The sequence below is a fragment of the Macaca thibetana genome, chromosome 4 (assembly GCF_024542745.1).
Source record: "Macaca thibetana thibetana isolate TM-01 chromosome 4, ASM2454274v1, whole genome shotgun sequence".
In the NCBI taxonomy this organism is placed as follows: domain Eukaryota; kingdom Metazoa; phylum Chordata; class Mammalia; order Primates; family Cercopithecidae; genus Macaca; species Macaca thibetana.
In genome coordinates, this window is record NC_065581.1 from 72,707,162 (window position 1) to 72,726,292 (window position 19,131).

Consider the following 19,131-nt stretch of genomic DNA (forward strand, 5'->3'; position numbering starts at 1 on the left):
GTATGATTTTTTTTCTTTATGCTTATTTTTTCCTAAGTAGTCTATAGTGAAGATGTATTCCTTTTGCATTAAAATTTATTTTTAAAAAGTAAGATATTACACCATTTAACATGAAGGTGTCATATTTTGATGAGAGAAAAAGCCAGATGGAAGAATAAAAGGAATGATCAAGAATGTTGATAACTGAAACCCTAGTCCCCATTGATAGGTGTTTTGTACTATAAAGTGTTCGCTGTAATTTCCAGCAGGGCAAGGGACTGCAGATGACACAGAAGACTCACCATCGGGCTCAAGCCAAGATTAGTACATCTTGGATTACCCTAAACTGGTCATCTTGGATTACCCCGTACAGAGTTGTAAAGCTGTTGTCTTTTTCTCCTGTCTTTCTCCCCTTTGTTTTGCTTTGCTTCTTTAGTCATCTTACCCGAAGGCCCATTTTCTCCATGAAATTTATTTCCACCTGTACCCACTGCAACTTCTATGCCCCTAGAAAACTACAATATGTATTGTCTAGATCTCTCCGTTGGCAATGAAATATATTGTTCTGTTTGGGGAGTTAATTGAGATTTTGATGCTTCAACTAGATTTTTAAGCTCCACTAAGGCAGGGATAATATTGAAAATTCTTTTGTAACCCTATATAGTCATTCAATAAATATCTATTGTGCACATAGTATGTGTTAGACAACTGTTTGAAGTGTTAGAGATTACATAGGTGAAAATTTTATAAGAGAGGGAGAAAGGCTGGGAATAATGGCTCACACCTGTAATCCCAGCAATTTGGGAGGCTGAGGTGGGAGGATTGCTTGAGGCCAGAAGTTTGAAACCAGCCTGGGCAACATAGCAAGACCCCATCTCTACCAAAAATTTAAAAAGTTAGCCTAGCTTGGTGTTATGCGCCTCTAGTCCTAGCTATCTGGAGGCTGGTGCACGTGGATCACTTGAGTCCAGGGGTTCAAGGTCACAGTGAACTATGATCAGGCCAGAGCACTCCAGCCTGGGTGAAAGAGAGAAAGAGAGAAAAAAAAAAAATCTCTGTCTTTAAAGGCTTAAAATCTAGTGCCAAAGCCTGGTACTTGGCGCCATGTCATGTGATGCAAATATACAGTAAGTCATAACAATGGTGGTGACAGTAATGAAAACAGAAACAATGACAAAGAACTCTATATTAGTTTTCTATTGCTGCCATGACAAATTACCATAAATTTCAAGGCTTAAAACAACATCCATTTATTATCTCACAGTTTCTGCAGATCAGAAGTCCAGGTACAGTGTGGCTTAGTTGGTTCTTTTGCTTAGGGTCTCTCAATGATAAAATCAAGGTGTTTCAGGGATGTGTTCTTTACTGGAGGCTCTGCGAAGAACCTGTCTCCAAGATCATTCAGGTTGTTAGCAGGATTGTGGTCCTTACAGCTGTAGGACTGAGGTCTCTGCTTTTTTATGGATATCAGCGGAGAGGCCTTTACTTCCTAAAATTCTTTCTTTGAACTTCATATTAGAACCCTACATCTCAATACCAGCAATAGTGCATTGAGTCCTTCTCATGCTTGGAATCTCTCTGACTTTCCCTTTTGCAGCATCTGTCTTCCCTCTAGCTGGATGAAATGCTCTGCTTTTAAAGATGCATGGGATTAGATTGGGCCCACTTGGATGATTCAAAATAATCTCCTCATCTTAAGGTCCATAACCCTAGCCACATCTGCAAAGTCTCTTTTGCCATGTAATATTCATAGGAGTCAGAGATTAAGGTGTGGACATCTTCAGGGGGGCTATTCTGCCAACTACAAACAGTAACAACAAAGAATAACTAAATGGAATACTGCTAACCAAAATTATGGATTAAAGAAATTTAATTAGAGTCCATGAAGTCCCATGTCTTTTCTTATGATGAGAAACATTTCTACAATAGGCCTGATTTCCTGATGACTAAATCTAGAACATATTGACAATCTTTTGCTTGTCAATGTTTTTAATTAGCAGAAACCAATTTTAGCCATAGTTGAGTTTTCTCCTAATTACTCATTTCATTTTTGTTGGATCAACTAATTTATTCTCATCTTTGTCCTAACATCAGTCAGACATTGAGGAACCAAGGAACAAGAAATGTTTGTTTTGAGGTAGCAGGGGATAAAAAAGAAGAGCCGTGCATTACCTCATAACACCCAAAATTATGTAACTTCTCCACAGGATAAGATCCGATCCTACAGTAAATAGAAAGGGTACCTAGGAGGTGGGAGCATTAGAAAGAAAGCTGTCTGGCATTTTTGGGGATGGAAAGAACAGAGTGGTCAAGGACTAATCCTGTGGCACCACAAACAGACTTGCAAGAGATTGGGGGGGTGGGGGGACAATGCCAAATTCATATGACAGACATCTCTTTTAATGCTTGTACAGTGCCACTTATTCATCTGAAGAAGCAAAAGGAAATGCTTTCAACCCGGATCCCAGACACAGAAAGGAGCCCAGGTTTAAAAGCTCCTCCCTGCCAAGGACAGAGTGCCACTCAACTCCATCTTTGCCCATAAGGTGAATCAGTTGCCCAGGCCCTTTGATGACATCACAACTTGAAGGACAAAAAAATAAAATAAAATTGTGAGCGTTTTTTTCACGGCATGAAATGTATCCAAAGCTCATTTTTATTGAGATGTCCAAACATCGCTGCTAGTTGGGAAGAAAAATAACTAAAGAAGAAAAATTTTTAATGAAATTGATACTGGATTTTTGGGACAACCAAATTAGAAAATGCAGGCAAAGTGCTTTGTAAATTGTGGGGGGAAAATTTTTTTAAAGGTGATTGCTATTACTATTCTCAATTCCAACTCCTTTCTCTCACCATTGAGATAACTGATCCCAATCAACCCCAGAACAGCTTGACTTCCTCAAGGTCATGCCATTCCCTTGCTCAAATAACCTTCCAGGACTCTCCATTGCCCACCAGAAAAAGTTTTACCTCTTAGACTTTCCATTCAAGGCTTTCTTATCTTGATGCATTTACCTTTCATATCAAATCACCAGTGAATTACTGAACAGCTACTAAGGTCAAGATACTATTAGGCTGCTACGGGCATGGGCGGAGTCACAAAATATGATCTATTTCTTAAAGTACTTTACAATCCCACTGTTTCCCGTATGAACAATAACTATATAGTTAAACTCATCTGCTTACTCTACTCCAGACTTACTCTCAACTTTTATACCTTGACATCTTTATTTATGCCTTTTCCCTCACCTAAAATGCTCTCCAAAAAAACTACTTCTTTCTTGCAAAGTAACACATATCCTTCCAGGCCCTGCTCAAGTGATATCTCTCCTAAGTCTTCCCCTACCCTAAGAGGCTAGTGGTTCTCAACCAGAGAGATTTTCCTCCCCAGGGATCATTTGACAATGTCTGGAAACATTTTTGGTTGTCACAAAGGGGTTGAGGGTACTACTGGCATGTATAAGCAAAAGCCAGAGATTCTGCTAAATATTTTACCATGCATAGGACAGCCCCCAGCCCCAACAACAAAGATTTATCCAGCCCAAAATGCCAATAATGCTGATATTGAGAAAGAAGCAGTATCTCCTCTCAACTCCTAGAACACCAAATATGTAAACAATCTTTTGGCATCTAGCATATGTTGTAACATATATTTATTTGTCACATTTAGCAAATAAATGTAAAGGACACTCGGTTAAATTGGAATCTCAGATAAAGAACAAATAAGTTTTCAGTGTAAGTGTGTTCCATTTAATATTTTACATACACTTATACAAAAAAAGTATTCTTTTTTTTTTTTTTTTTTTTGAGATGGAGTCTCGCTCTGTCGCTAGGCTGCAGTGCAGTGGCACAGCCTCAGCTCACCGCAACCTCCCCATCCTGGGTTCAAGTGATTCTCCTGCCTCAGCATCCCAAGTAGCTGGGATTACGCCACCATGCCCAGCTAATGTTTGTATTTTTAGTAGAGACAAGGTTTCACCATGTTGGCCAGGATGGTCTCAATCTCTTGACCGCCTCAGCCTCCCAGAGTGTTGGGATTACAGGTGTGAGCCACCATGCCCAACCCAAAAGTATTCTTTCTTTATCCAGTATTCTCTTTGTTACTTTTTCTTATCCACATGTATTATTTTCCTAAATGATATGGAAGTTTGTAAAAGACAGGAAAAATTTTATGGTGTTCAGCCTTCTTTCAGCATTTAATTCATACCTATGGAAAGCACTGAAAAAACCTTTATCAATAACAATGATAAAATATTTTTTATATCCTTTAGTATCTATGAGCACTGTAGGCTTACAGTTATTACTGCCATATTTTACAAGTTTCAACATCCTCACGACTCCCTCATCCTTATGTTGAGTCTTCAAGCCCCACACTATCATGAAGACAACAAGTAAGAGTGGAAATTAAAAAATGCCAGATCCTAAATTGGTCAGATGACTCTGGCTCAAATTGAAAATGCAGTGTGTTGAGTTTGGCACAACACAAAGACATGTACCTAAAGCTCTGTTTCATTTGATTATCCACTTCTCTACATGTACACTTCTTCATAGAACTGCCCTTTATACATAACTGCTCAAGAGCTTAGGGTAGAAAGGAGGAGTGAACTACCTGTGGCAAACCCTCTTTCTGTTATGACTGATGTGGTGTAAAATGTCCTAAAATCAGGCCAGGGTTAGAAACTCAAAATCCGTAGGCACTGGAAAGATTATCCTTCACCCCACTTTCATATGGAATTCAAAATAAGTTCCACAAAGTTAGAACTTCCCCCATAGTGTCTACTACACTGATGCTTTTCAAAAAATCTAATTCTTTCAAACAAAGTCTCCCTTTCTCTCTTTCTCTAGTTTCTGTTTTATCAATGCTCTAAGCACATGTTTAGCCTTCTCAGAAAGAAATCAGCAGTGGCTAAAAGGAATGGTCATTGTCTGACATCCCTATCCTAACAATGTTGAAAAAATACTCTTTTTTAGAAGAGATATATCTATGAATACAAAATTAATCAATCAGGAACATTTCCAAAAATCTGATCTAATGGAAGTCTGGCCTATCCCTTTAATCATTCTAATATGGAAAACTCCAAGGAGAACAAAACCACATATTTTTTAAAAACCTTTTGCCTAGAACGTTGGTTTTTCAGTGGAGTGGAGGAGAGAGCAATTTTGCACCACCACCTCACCCACCCCACCAATAAGGTTACCAGATTTAGCAAATTAATCATCAGAGTGCTCAATTAAATCTGAATTTCAGACAAAAAACAAGTAAGTTTTTAGTATAAATATGTCCAATTAAATATAATAAAATGATTCATTCTTTATCTGACATACAAATTTAACTGGGTATCTTGTATTTTATCTTTCAGTGTCTCTCCAGGGGACATTTGGCAATAGCTAGAGACATTTGGGGATGTCAAAACTAGGAAGGACGCTACTGCATCAGGTGGGTAGAGGCCAGGAATGCTGTTAAACATTGTACAATGCCTACAACAGCACATCACAACAAAGAATATTCAGTCCAAAATATCAATAATGTTGAAATTGAGAAATCTTTAGAATGACCTTTGAGAACATCTATTCTTTCTTCTTCTTTTTATCAGAAAAGAACAGAAGGTCTAGAGGAGTTAAAGTGGTTTGCTCTAAGCCTCACAGCTAATTAATTTCAAAGTTGGTCAATTTGGAGGCAAACCAAGAAAACTAGTTCCATTTCTGTGTGGCTCAGAAATGTTGCCTACTAAAGCAGATATACTTAAGCTACCCAAGAGTGGATTCCTTCAGACTTCTCCAATAGAAAACATCAGTCAAACCCCTGGGTGGTCTCCGGCTCGGAGGAAGAGGAGGAATAGGGATAAAATTTTTGCTCAAATATTTTTCCAAATCTTTTCCCCACCCCAAATTTTATTTATAGGCAAGGAAGCAAGGGAAGAGTGAAAACGCTGGCTTGGAATGAACTCTGATCATGTCTACTCTCTCCTACTCCCACTTTTTCTTGGAGCTACAAAGATAAATTGTTTGAGTCTTTAGGAGAGCCTAACTCCTTATTCAAGTGTTTCCTTGCTCCTGTATATGGAAAAATTGCTTAAATAAAAATTACCCAAAAGAAAAAAAACCACCCAAAGAAGTTGTTAAGTATTACAAAAGAAAAATGAAGGCATTGATGAAACCTACTAGAGATTATTTGGGGGACAGCCAAATGTCAGAGGCCTGTGAAATAACACGAAGTGGTGTACTGAAAATGTATTCATACGTCAATCTTGCCACATACGGTTTGCCTGGAGGCCCCAAAGCAAGCAACATGGCTCATCTAAGTAAAGAGCCAGCCAAGATAATCTAATGACCTAAGAATCTAATGACACTATACACTGTCTCTGATCCTGCTTGGTTTTATTTTAACAGACCGATTTTTATTGCTTCTTTTCTGTGAGTGTCTGCAATGATTCCCTGCCACTGCTTACTGAAATATTTTCTTAAATTATGAGTTGAGTTTTTTAAAATGCAGTTTTAAAAATATTCATTCAGCATGTTATTAATTACTAGTATGAATTGTTGGCAGGATTGGACTAAAGGGGAGTAATTGCTTTAACCACACTCTCTAAGGAGTACTCATCCTATTAAAAGAATTTTCACATGAAACGTAAAAATGAATTTAGAAAAGGGCATATCCTATTGAAGATATTGGAAAAGAGTTCCCTCCTTCCTTCTCAGTCCCTTCAGCCCTGTCATCTGATCATTACAAAACTTTCAAAAGAAATAAGTCTTTGCCATTTACATTGCCTTTACCAGACCTGGCACAACTAAGGTCTGAATCTATTGCTTTTTAAAATCCTCTTGAAACATCCACACTGTCATTGTTACTTATATTAACATCTACATTCCCTTTCAGACACATAATTTTCTGTTACTTTTTGATCCACTGATTTAACAGGGATGCACTTCAATAGCAGTCTTTCCAATTGTCAAATATATTTCCTGTCTCTTGATATTTAGGTTACCCACACACTTTGCATTCCCAAGAGAATTAGAAGATAATTTTCAGAATCTTGAAGTCATTTCTCTGTTTCCTGGGAGCCAATTTCTCAAATATTTACATTAATCTCTTTGAGGGCCTTAAATAATTATAAGTAATTCAAATCAAACATTATTTTGAGAAAGGAAATACTACTGACTCCTGCTCTAATTTTCATTTTATTTGGGAAAGCACTTAGACTCCAACAGAGCCAATAAAGATAATGGTGATCCTGTGACTAGGAGGTCCCATAATTCCCTCTGCCATTAGCTCTTCACCTAAAAGACAACAAAAAATCTCCTCAGCCCAGTCAGTTGGAGCATGTCTAAGGATTCTTTAGTTGGAACTCCTTCAGGAATTTAGTGTGGTCTCCACAACTGCAACCTTCTTCAGGAAGTGTGAGGCATGATCAAGCTAACTAGAACCCTCAAAGTATTTTTGCTAAGTCTCAGCAAATATATGAAGACTAAAAAGGGATAAAGATACTCTCCCTAGAATTTAGTAGCACTCTGAAGAGAAACTCCTTTCTGCCATTCTAAAGGTATTCAGCTCTTAATACATCTTTCTCATGACTTACAGTCATTTTATGCATATTAACATATTTTTTTAAAGAATCTAAATATTATTTGGGGAAAAATATATTACATCCTAAAGTAGAAAGCTAAATTTTTACAGGAGTAATATTAGATATTGAATCATTTCTGTAGTTGAGAATTTGGGATCAATAAATTATTTTACAAAGTAGAAATCTAGGCATTTCAGCCATCTTAGAGTGAAATAACTGTCAGAATTACTAATAATATTTTTCATTTTCTTCTGAGGCTTGATTTAATACTGAAGTGAAAAGCTCCCCTTTTGGAAATGGTAATTTAGCCTCTATTTCTGAGATTCTAATGTGAGCCCTAGTCCTCATTATAGGTTTTTGTGCATCTCCTCAGAAGATAACCAAGACAATATGGCCAAAAGACTATAAAAGACTGTGCTTTCTGAGTGTTACAAAAAAAGTGTTGAGTCAGAATACTTGTTAGCTTTGTTTTTCTCTGGCTTTGTTTGGACATGATTTGCTTATAAGAGAGATAAGACATGCTGATAAAAATAGAACTGGCCCAAACAAGCTGATTTGTGACAAAACGTTTAGTACTTTCAAATTTTTCTGTAGCTAACATATTGGGTACATAATTCAAGTAGGATTTACTGTTTACTGTAATAACCCCACACGACCTTCCTCTCTATCTAACCTTTCACTTTTGTACTTATCAAATCGATTTGAAGGAAATCAAGTTCCTCTTACTCTCTGAATCTGGTCTATAAAAAAACCTCAGCCCACAAAAACTGTGATAATAACAATACAAGCAGCCCTACTGTGTGCTAGGCATTGCTCTAAGCTAAATCATCTTGCATAATCATCTGACCCACTCTGTAAAATGTACATTATTCTCCTTTTTACAAATAAGGAATCCAAGGCAGAGAGAAGTTAAGTAACTTGTTAAATATTGCTCTGCTAAAATTTGAGCCTAAGCAATTTGGGATCCAGAGTCTATTCTTTAACTACCTCTCATGACACCATAGAAGATAATTTATTGGCTTGTGCATAGAATGTTTCCTTTGCCTAAAATTATGTTCACGTATATATTTTTAATGTGGTCATATGGATTTTTTCAGTCAATGTAATATTTTGAATATTTTTCTAAGTTTTCATAAGAAAAAAACAAAGTCCATTGTTCTCAAAGCGCAGAACCAACTGAGAAGCTTGTCCTGATTTGTAACATAATTTCCCTCAGGAAACCTGCAGTTTGAGACCTACAGTGTTAGTAGGAGAATCATCCCTGGATTTGAGGACATACAGCAATTATTTGATTTCTTTAGACCCATTTTATTCTCTCATTTGCAAAACAAGGTAATAAATTAGGTTATTTCCAGATTCACTGCATGAAGTTGCCTGGACATACACATTAGAAAGCAAACATTCAAGAATTCTTACTGAGCACCGCTTGAACAAGGGCAAAGTATGTGCATGCAACACAGGAGATTAGCAGAAGAGAGGATGGGGTGTGCATGCTCAGAGGGACAATAGGAAGTATTTTCTCAAAGGTTCCTACACAACTTTCAAGCGAAGATAGGTCCTCACTTGAAAAGTGAGGCATGAAAAGCAAAGGCATGGCTACCCCAGGCCATCCAGATGTAGCCCACGCTGACTCACAGTGCCCTTCTTCAGCAGTGTGTCTTCACCTCTCTTCCCACACCCTTCAGTCTCCTTTTCATGCCCCATTTTTATTTCCACACTTCTTACCACCTCTCTTTCTCCCCCTACCAACTATGAAGCCCACATGGACTTGCCCTTTCTAAGTATCTCATCTCCTTAGGGCCCAGCTCCAGATAGATCACAGAGGTGGGATTTTAAATATTTAACAACCGATCAGAATGGATGTCAGCTATAGTGCTGAAGTGAGTTTCTGAGGATGCCAGCTATAGTACTGAAGTGACTTTGAGGCCCTCTGAGGCACCAAGCTTGACCCCTTTGTCTTCTGGATTATGGGGAGGCCCAGAGAATTCAAGGGGAGAGGCTGCACAACTGGAATGGCAGGGTCACTGGCTGGACAGAAGAGATACTGACCCAATCAGGAGGGATAACAGCTGTAAAGAACTAGTTTGCCCATCCTGATGTGTACCACGTTAATATAAATCTTGCTGATAATAAAAAATAATTACAAATAAGGTTAAATCTTATTAAATCTTACAAATTAAACCTCATATATGTGTGTGCATACATATATATACACACACATATACCTATACATATTGATAAGTATTGCTATAGCTGTGTACAGCAGCTGCTTCAACAAATTTCTTTCCTTCCTCTCTCTAAACTCTAGAAAATTCTCTCTCAAACTCAAGCCAAGCCCACTGCCCAGTGTGTGTTTACTCTCCTGTAACCCATTGCTTTCTGGGGGTGCAGAGAAGCTGCCCCCATCCTTTACTCATTCCAAAGAAACCACTTTTCTACCATCTCCACTTCTCCACTACCCCTCTCATAATCACAGTGGCCCAAGAGCAGTTAAGTGGAGGTGGGAAAGTCTGGGGTAGGGGAATGGGAAGAGGGATCAAAGACTGTAGTTACTCAGATGTTTATTTTTCAGTCACATAACTTCATCTATACCTGAAGTCTTCACAGTGGCCACAGAATAGAAAATGAGCACAATATATGCAAGAAATGCGAAGATGATACACTTGGCTCTTGATAGAGAGTAAACAGATTAGCAAGAAAGGACATATCTGCGAGCAAAGGGCCAAAGAGTCTGCATTTAGTTCCATGTTCTGGCATATGTGTGAATCTTAGAATTGCTGCTCTCAGGGCACAAAGTAAAGCCCACTATTGTGCCCCACACCCCGTTTCCCTAACTTATAATCTCATGGAAAGAAAAAATTTCATATATTCAACATAAATATTTTTTTCTATTTAGCATTCAATATACAGAATAAGCAACCAAGCCATTGAATTATCTTGTTCTATTATAACCTAATTGGTTACTATGTTTGTGTGTAGTGGCGGTAAAACTAAAGAGAAAGAAAAATAACTAGCTAATTATGCTCAAGTATAAACATAGCAAAATATCTTTTCTTTTACATAAATATCCAGTTTTGGATTACTCAATTAAGAAAGCAAATCAGCTGAAAATAAACAGACTGAATGAGTCTCCTATGTTAACTCACATGATTCCTCTGAGACTTCCAAAACAGTTTTCTGGATATCATAAAATAAGGGTTCTTTGCACAACATGGATCACTAGAATATGTTTGACCTAGAAAAGAGCCAGAGTCTTAACAAGAGAAAAATATAGTAAACGCATTATGAAAGCAATGAAGTTAAACCACAACAAACTATCTGATGTTTCTTATCTTAGTTTATTCCTATTAATACCTTTAGATTTCATGACCCTAGCTCAGAGTCAGTGAACTTTTTCCTTGTCATTTTATTTCCTTATCCAGAGATGTTTGTAGATGGTCATATTTCTGAAAGAAGGCTCTAGTTGAATTGTTCACATTAGGAGTTAATAGGGGTTAAAAGCATGGTACAGATGGTAAGGGGACAGCTGAAAAAAATTGCTATGCTTCTGTGGCTTTTAAAAAATCCATATCTTATGAATTAAAACCATGGAAAACTATCATGATGTCTAAACATTTAAAAGGAAATATTATGCTTCACAGAGGTCATTCTGGCACAGATGTTGGACTGTTCCATGTCTTCCCTTAAGAATCCAAGACATCAGACCCTTGACGTCATTCTTTTAAGATTATAATGCTCCCCAATTTTGATTAACTTGTTTTTATGAGACTCAGGCCTAATACTCAAGTACGTACCTTTTACTATTTCCTTCTTTTAAATTAACATCAAGATTTTCTTTCCAATGACTAAAAATAGATTATTTATGCTGCAGTGGTAAATGAAGTCTATTTAAAGTACAGTGATTTGGGTTTAACTGTTAAAAATATTATGGGCCTGGGAGAAAATAATACCAGCATTTGTCCTAACATAGCATTGATATTAACAAAAATGCTCAAGTGCTTTCTGTGAAAATCACAGGAAAACTCTGCACACTAAATATCAATGTCTGCAGGAAATATTTCCTTTTTAAAACTGAGTGTAATGCCTGAACATTTTGTAAATGTTTGCAAAGCAAAATTTGCTAACAGGTCTCTCAGCTCATGCTAAGAACAAAATGATGATATTTTTACCCAAACTCACAGCCAGCCAATTCTACCTTCTGATATACAAAGACTTTGGTTCATTAACAGAGAATATATTTGCTTACCTGTTAGTAACCTATTTCAACTCCATATTATTCTCCCAAATCTGCACCTGTATATCCAGCAACTCATTCAACTCTTCTACTTCTATGTTTAATAAACATCTCAAACTTAACATGCTCAAAACTCAACTTCTGGTCTTATCCTCTATCTGCTCCTCCTGTAGCCTTCCCCATCCCCATTAATGCTGACTGCATCCTTTTAGTTGCTAGGCTGAAACTCTGACTTCTCCCTTTCTCTCACATCCACATCCAACCCAGTCAGAAATTTTATAGTTCAACCCAGAAAATATATCCAGAATCTGACCACTTTTCACTATTACTATTGCTACCACCCTGGACCTAACCACCATCATTTTCAACCTAGATAATGCAACAGCCTCCAGCCAGCCTTCTTGCTTCTGTCCTTGGCTTACTACTATGTCTTCTTAACACAGGAGCTAGACTTCACCTTTCAAAACTTAAGTCAAGGAGCAACAGCTCCTTTGCTCCTTAAGTCAAGGAGCAAATCAAATTGTGATATGATTTACTTATTTATTATGCCTATTATTTACAATATTTACCCCATCCTCCAGTACGTAAACTCCAGAAGGGAAGTAATCTTGGTCTGTTTACTTTCCTGATCAAGTGCCTGAACCAGTACCTGGCAAGTGGTAGGTATTTGATAAATATTTCTTGAGTTAATGAATGGATAAATGAATGCAGTATTTTATCAAATAGTGGGAATTCACTGCTAGCTTCATTCATGTATCCATTCATCAACAACATTATTGATTCCAATCAATGTTATTGATCACCAATCAACGTTATTGATTCCTGAATGCCTATTCTGCAACCAGTATGGACCCATATTCTATCTTCTGTTAGACCCCCTGGCAATTAAGATCTGGGATTACATTTAATGTAGTAATCTACAGAGGTAAAACTATTGGTATGTAGAGGACCTAAATTAAGAGATCAACTAGGTCGGTGCTGTCCAATAGAGTTTTCTGTGATGACGGAACTAGTCTGTATCTGTGCTGTCTAGTACTATAGTCACATGGAACTAGGGAGCACTTGAAATACAGCAATATGATTGAAGAACCTAATTTCTATTTTCTATTTTGTTTTATGTTAATTAATTTAAATTTGAATAGCCACAGGTGGTTACTGTATTGGACAGCACAGCTTTAGTTCATCCCTCTGCCTCTCTACCTAGGGCTTTCCCTAAGATATCCAAGGCAGAGGGTTAACTATACCACTTTGTTTATCAGAAAAGATGATTAACAGCTAGTTACTGTCTCCTTTTAACTCTCTTTTCTCCTCTAACTATCCTGTTCATGAATGCATCTTCTTTTAGAATTATTGTTATTTGTCAACTAAGGTAAAGCTTTTATATCTTGTCCAATTTGTAAAATATGAAATCTTAAACATTTATCCTCTAAATCCAACAGAACATTTTACACACTTTACTACTTGCATAATAAAATGTCTTTAACTTTTTTTACTTTATTTTTCAGCTTTATTGAAGTATAATTGATGCACAAGGAACTATGCATATTTCAAATGAATAATTTGATGCATTTTGACCTACGTATACACCTGCAGAATCATCATCATACATAATGTAATTTAAAGCTCAAATGACTAGGGCGACTGCTGACCCACAGGACATCCTTGTGTCAATTAGAAAGAAAAGGTCCCTCCTGCCTGTCAGTTGCTTTCTGACAGATGGGAAGAAACAATGTCCTTGCTCTCAGCTCTTGGCTACCTCCTCAGCTGGATGCCTTCATACTGTGAGCAGCATACACAACCATAAATGGCAGTCCTGCAAACTGGTCTGCTAAACTCATTTTTTTCAAAACATCCTCCCAAGGTTTTGAAGATTACACGCTGGTTTCCATTTCAAGGTGGTAGAATGGAAATAGATTGTAGTCTCCTTTTCCCACTGGAAATCTCAAAATTTTAGAAAGGATTTTTAAATGCATATAGCTGGGAAACAGTATCAAGCTTTGGAGGACCATATAAACTTTGAGAGGACATTTGGAAGACAGAAAGCAGGTGTTATTAGAAGGAGGATTTAAAACCAGCTCAAAACAAGAATAGGAGAGTGCTGCCAATAAATGTTGGGAACGGATACAAAAGACAACAGTGTTTGCTACAGGAGAGCAGTAGGAAGAGCAAGGTTGAACTGTGCACCTTCCCTCTACCAACTTAGGCCACATTTGGAGTCAAAGAGTAGCAACAGGAGTTACTGCTTCCAGCTGGGAGTCAAAGGTATGGAAGCTTGAATCAGAGAAACAAAGCAGCATCCTGGACACCCTGAATAGCTGGAGCTACCAATGGAATGAGACAGCCTCTCCCCTACCAGGAGCTAATCTATGAGGCACCCTGCCAGCGGTATCCTCATCCCCTCCCATACACTTTTGAAAACAGACTGAAATACAAGTTCCTGCAGCAAATCTGGTCCTTCTCTCTAAGCAGCCTGCAGGATCACATAGAACAAAGAGCCTAATAAGGAGTCTCAGCTAACAGATGAACACGCAGGAGTCACTAAGTGTTGGAGGAAGGCCAATACCATTAAAAAGAGATACAATAGAGTTCTTTGTTTTTAAAACACGAAGAATTTACAGCCCGGAATTAATAATGTCAGAAAAGGACTTCAGAATATTTACAAGTCATATCCACAGAGATATGTGAGAGAATATTAAATCCACAGAAAATAATCAATTGGAAAGCACACCTATTAAAATATTGATCTTTTAAATAGAATACTCGACAAGTAGGTCAAATAAGAGAATGGACACAAAGAACAAATTGCTAAACTGTAATATTAATCCAAAAATTTCTTCCAGAATGCAATAAAAAGTGATGAATATATAAAAAGAATAAAATAAAAGTTAGGAATTATGTAAAATAGACTCAAATGCTCCATCATCCACCCAATCGGAGTAGTATTAGCAGGAATGGAAGGAAGGTAACATAAACATTAGTTTAGTTGCAATTTAAGGTCCAACCAAGTTCTGAGTAAGATAAATTTAAATAATAAACCATACCTAGATATTATATTAACATTTCCCAAACCAAGAATAAAGGAAACAAATACTAAAATCTTTGGGAAAGAAAAAACAAAATCTCCTATACAATTTTCTTGTTAACGAATGAATAAAATCAAAGGAGCAAGAAAAAAAGTTAAACCTGCAATTTTATATCCAACCAAACTATCATTCAAGAATGAAAATGAAACATGAAGGAACAAGAAACTTTACCACTCACAATAATTCCTTGATATAATTTTGCCAACCAAAGTAAAAATGAATATAATAATAAGGAAGCTCTGAAAAATAATGGTGAACAAAAAAATCAATTAAATTATATTATTAATTCTAGATAACTATTGATTTTTTAAAACAACAATGACAGGAATTTTTAAAGTAACAATGTAGAATAAAGTTTCAAATTAGGTCAATATGGAAGAGAATTGAAATGGGAAGAAATACTTAAGTAAAACTAAAGCATACAAAAATTTTGGTTTTGTTTAATAACTGTAGAGAAACACAGACCAATTCTGAATATTAATAGAAAATATATTTCATTCAAGCGCTAACTGAATAGCATTTAGTAGAAAAACACAAATACAATTTATAATTTTTACACTATCACAAAAAAGTGGAAGAAAATAAAATCAATCCAACAAAGGCAGAAAAAACTTGAAATGGTATTCAAATATACTCCCCTCTCCCCTAATTTAATCAGGTCCACAAAATTTCATAGGCAACTCTGACCAACTCTTTAAAAAATAAAAAAAGTCTTTTAAGAATATGCATTAGCTTTTTAAAAATTTCGAACAGGACTGCATAAGGAAAGAAAACCATAGCAAATCTCTCATAGATGCAAATTGCTAAATAAAATACTAGAAATTTAAATTCAGCAATCAATTAAAAGAATAATGCACTATGATCAAGTAAGGTTTATCCAGGAATACAAAATATAGCTTTTTAATAATGAACAACCAATATAATCCAATATAATTGGCTAACTTAATCATATGATTTAGGAGAGAAACAGTTTCAATAGATGCCCAAAGACAATTGTGATTATGTGTGTATATGTAATATACTTGTGTGTGCGTCTGTTTGCGTAAAAAGTAAGAACAAAAAGAAACTTCCTTAATCTAATAAAGAGTATCTACCCCAAAATACAGCAAATGTGACATTTATTAGAAATATTGTAAGGTCAAGAACAAAACAAGAATGCCCATTGCTACTGTTACTGTTCAACATTAGACTGAACATCCTAGCCAATGGAATTAAATAAGTGAAACCATAGTAAGTTGTATAAATGTTGAAAAATAAGGGGTAAACTGTTATTATTTACAGAGAAAATGATAGAAATTTCAAGATAATCAAAGGAAAAACTTTTATAGCTAAGAAGAGAGTTCAGCAAGATAGCAAGAAACAAAAACAACATAAAAAACAATGACTTTTCTATATATTGCCATTGATTGTTTTTAAAATGCAATTGGGAAGGAAATTAATGAATTAATGCAACAATACACAAGTAGTTTGAAGAAACAGAATAGAGTTCAAAAAATAGACTCACAAACAAACAGAAAATTTATAGAAAGTATAGTCATTAAGGCCACAGACTAAATCTAGATCCATATGTTTTATTTTTTGCTCCACTATTTCTTGACTATGTGTTGCTGTGCAAGTTATTTGATATTTCTGTACCTGTTTCCTTGTCTGTAAAATGAGGAATAATCATAGAACCATCCAATATGTGTATTTAAATGATAAATATGTACGTATATATGTATGCATCTATAGAACACATATGTTTATGAAATATGATAAAAAGTGGAACTTCAAATCAATGGGAAAATAATGGTATGCCATTTCAAATCAATGAGACTTACTAGCTATCCTTTTATAAAAAGTAAAAGTTTGATTTCATCTTACACTGTTCAAAAAATTGTAATTAAGACTTAAAATCTTTTAATGATAAGAAATTATTAGAAGAAAATGTAGGCAAATATATGGTGCCTTAGAGTTAGGAAGACCTTCTGAAATAAAACACAAAAAGCAAAAGCCATAAAAGAAAATATGAGTCCAGGCGAGGTGGCTCACGTCTGTAATCTCAGCACTTTGGAAGGCAGAGGCAGACAGATTGCTTGAGCCCAGGAGTTCAAGACCAGCCTAGGCCACATGGCAAAACCCATCTCTGCTGAAAATAAAAAAATTAGTCGGGCATAGTGGTAAGTGCCTGTAGTCCCAGCTACTCGGGAGGCTAAGGTGGAAGGATTGCTTGAACCCGAGAGGCGGAGGTTGCAGTGAACGGAGATCACACCACTGCACTCCAGCCTGGGTGACAGAGCAAGACCTTGTCTCAAAAAAAAAAAAAAAAAAGAAAAGAAAATATAATGAGTTTAACTACATCAACCACAGCAGTATAAAAGTGAAAAGACAAGTACTAGGAGAAGGTATTTCAACCTAAATAATAATAAAGGATTAGAATCAACAAATCATTTAAAGAAAGAAAAGAATCATCTATTTGAAAAATAGACCAATAATATAAACTGGTAACTCACAGAAGAACTAATAAAAATAATCAAGATTTATATAAACTGGCATTCAACCTCACTTTGATGGAGGAAATTCAAATTTAAATTCAATAAGTATATTTATACACTGCTGAAGGGAATTTAAATGTAAGTATTGTGCATTCATGGATCACTTTACATATCCTGTTACCTCAAAATTCTACTGTTAGTATCTACCTCAGAGTCAACTAACTTTGGAGTAGGTATTGAGGAAGCAAGTACAAGAATCTTCATCATAATATTATTTGTAACAGTGAAAAATTCAGAACAATTTAAATATTCACAAAATCAAGAATGACTAAAGAAATAATTGTGCATCCTTTCTATGGAAGAACACGCTGCAATTTTCTAAAATGAAGTGAACCTATTTGAACTGAAAAAATGTCTAAGTCATGTTGTCAGGTGAATTAATGTACATATCATTTATGCTAAAATACAAACATAGATATATCTTCTATGAGCAATGCTATGGAGAATTCTGGAAGCATATACATTATATTGTTAACAGTGACTATTTCTAGAGAGGAGACTAAGATGGGGGCATTACAGAGGGCAATAATCAAAGGGTATGTCAACTTGATCTGTAAAGTTATAACTTTTTATAAGGAGAATCTATTACTAAGGTAATTTAAATTTTTTAACGTACAAATTATAATTGTAAAGTACTGCAAGCAAGTTGCTTTAAACTGGTGAAATCAGTGAAACAACAGTCTTTATAAAATCTAAGCTATTTCTTCTTTTCATTCATATTACTGGAAAATCCAAAGATGTTGCATGTCATACCACAGGAGTATAATCCTTTACTCTCTGGTCTTAAAAAATGAAAGGTAATCTTGGGTGGGACTTTATTTTTGGGGGCCATGTTTTGGATGAAGTTTCATTTACCCACCCAGGGTGCTATGATATAAGTGCTCTTTAATTTCTAAAATGATTATTCTGGGAACAAGAGTTACCCTCCTAATATAATTAGAACATTTGAATGTTAATTTAATAGAATAGTTTTTCTCAAGTCTTAGTTAATATTCATTGGGAGAACAATTTTATAAATCTAAGAATTATCCATTTTTTAAAAATTTTGATTCCCACATTGAATGTTTTGTGATAAGATGTTAAAGGACTAATTGAATTGGCTTTTAGTGGGAAATGTAAGATTGTGAAGGCCAAACATACAAACATTTATTTCTTGATAACCACAAATGGCCTATGATTAAGACGGAACCTGATAATTTAAGGAAAATTAACTTGTCTAAAGTAGAACAGAGAATAATTCATGAATGTACTAATTTTTCTTTTTCTACTTCCCTGCTAGTCTACATTGGTCTTTAACTATGACATGTACAAACCAGTGGGAAAACATTAACCATGGTTAATGGACTGAATGGGTTTATTTAAGAAGAAATATTTAAAGAACTAAAAGCATCAAATTATCTTCACAACACATATATTGGTCACAGAGACATCATATAAAGTATGTCCTAAATATTACGTCTTCCAAAAACCCATCTTAAGCCTCATAAAGATTGAAAGAAACAGCACATTTCCAAATCTCAAATTCTCTTTGCCATATTTTTACTTTTCTCTTCTCATCACCCATTTCAATATTTTTCTACCTTTCTAATTAAGGTCTATACTCTAGAGGGTAGACTGTGGGTATGGTAGAGCAAAGGCTTTCTCAGTTGCAGAGTGTGGATATGAAACCAGGTCTGACAACTTTCAAACCGACTAAAGTTGAGAAGATCGTATGTTGCTTTTTAACTTTATGGACA

At 35.8% G+C, this 19,131-nt stretch overlaps 3 protein-coding genes across 9 annotated transcripts in view; all 3 read right to left on the reverse strand.

The window, feature by feature from the left end:
• COL12A1 (collagen type XII alpha 1 chain) overlaps positions 1–19,131 on the reverse strand; it is a 1,021,934-nt gene that overhangs the window by 376,282 nt on the left and 626,521 nt on the right. The gene's annotated exons all lie outside the window — the stretch shown is intronic.
• Positions 1–19,131, reverse strand: part of LOC126952142 (cytochrome c oxidase subunit 7A2, mitochondrial) — a 1,153,643-nt gene that overhangs the window by 215,728 nt on the left and 918,784 nt on the right. The gene's annotated exons all lie outside the window — the stretch shown is intronic.
• FILIP1 (filamin A interacting protein 1) overlaps positions 1–19,131 on the reverse strand; it is a 200,570-nt gene that overhangs the window by 160,259 nt on the left and 21,180 nt on the right. For 3 of the 4 annotated variants that reach the window (XM_050786489.1, XM_050786485.1, XM_050786488.1), the window contains exon 2: positions 10,691–10,779. The exons of the other annotated variant lie outside the window; for it this stretch is intronic. In XM_050786489.1, coding sequence (XP_050642446.1) covers positions 10,691–10,732 — 42 coding nt within the window. In that variant the 5' untranslated portion in view covers positions 10,733–10,779. The remainder of the gene's footprint in view (positions 1–10,690; positions 10,780–19,131) is intronic. 4 annotated transcript variants of the gene reach the window in all.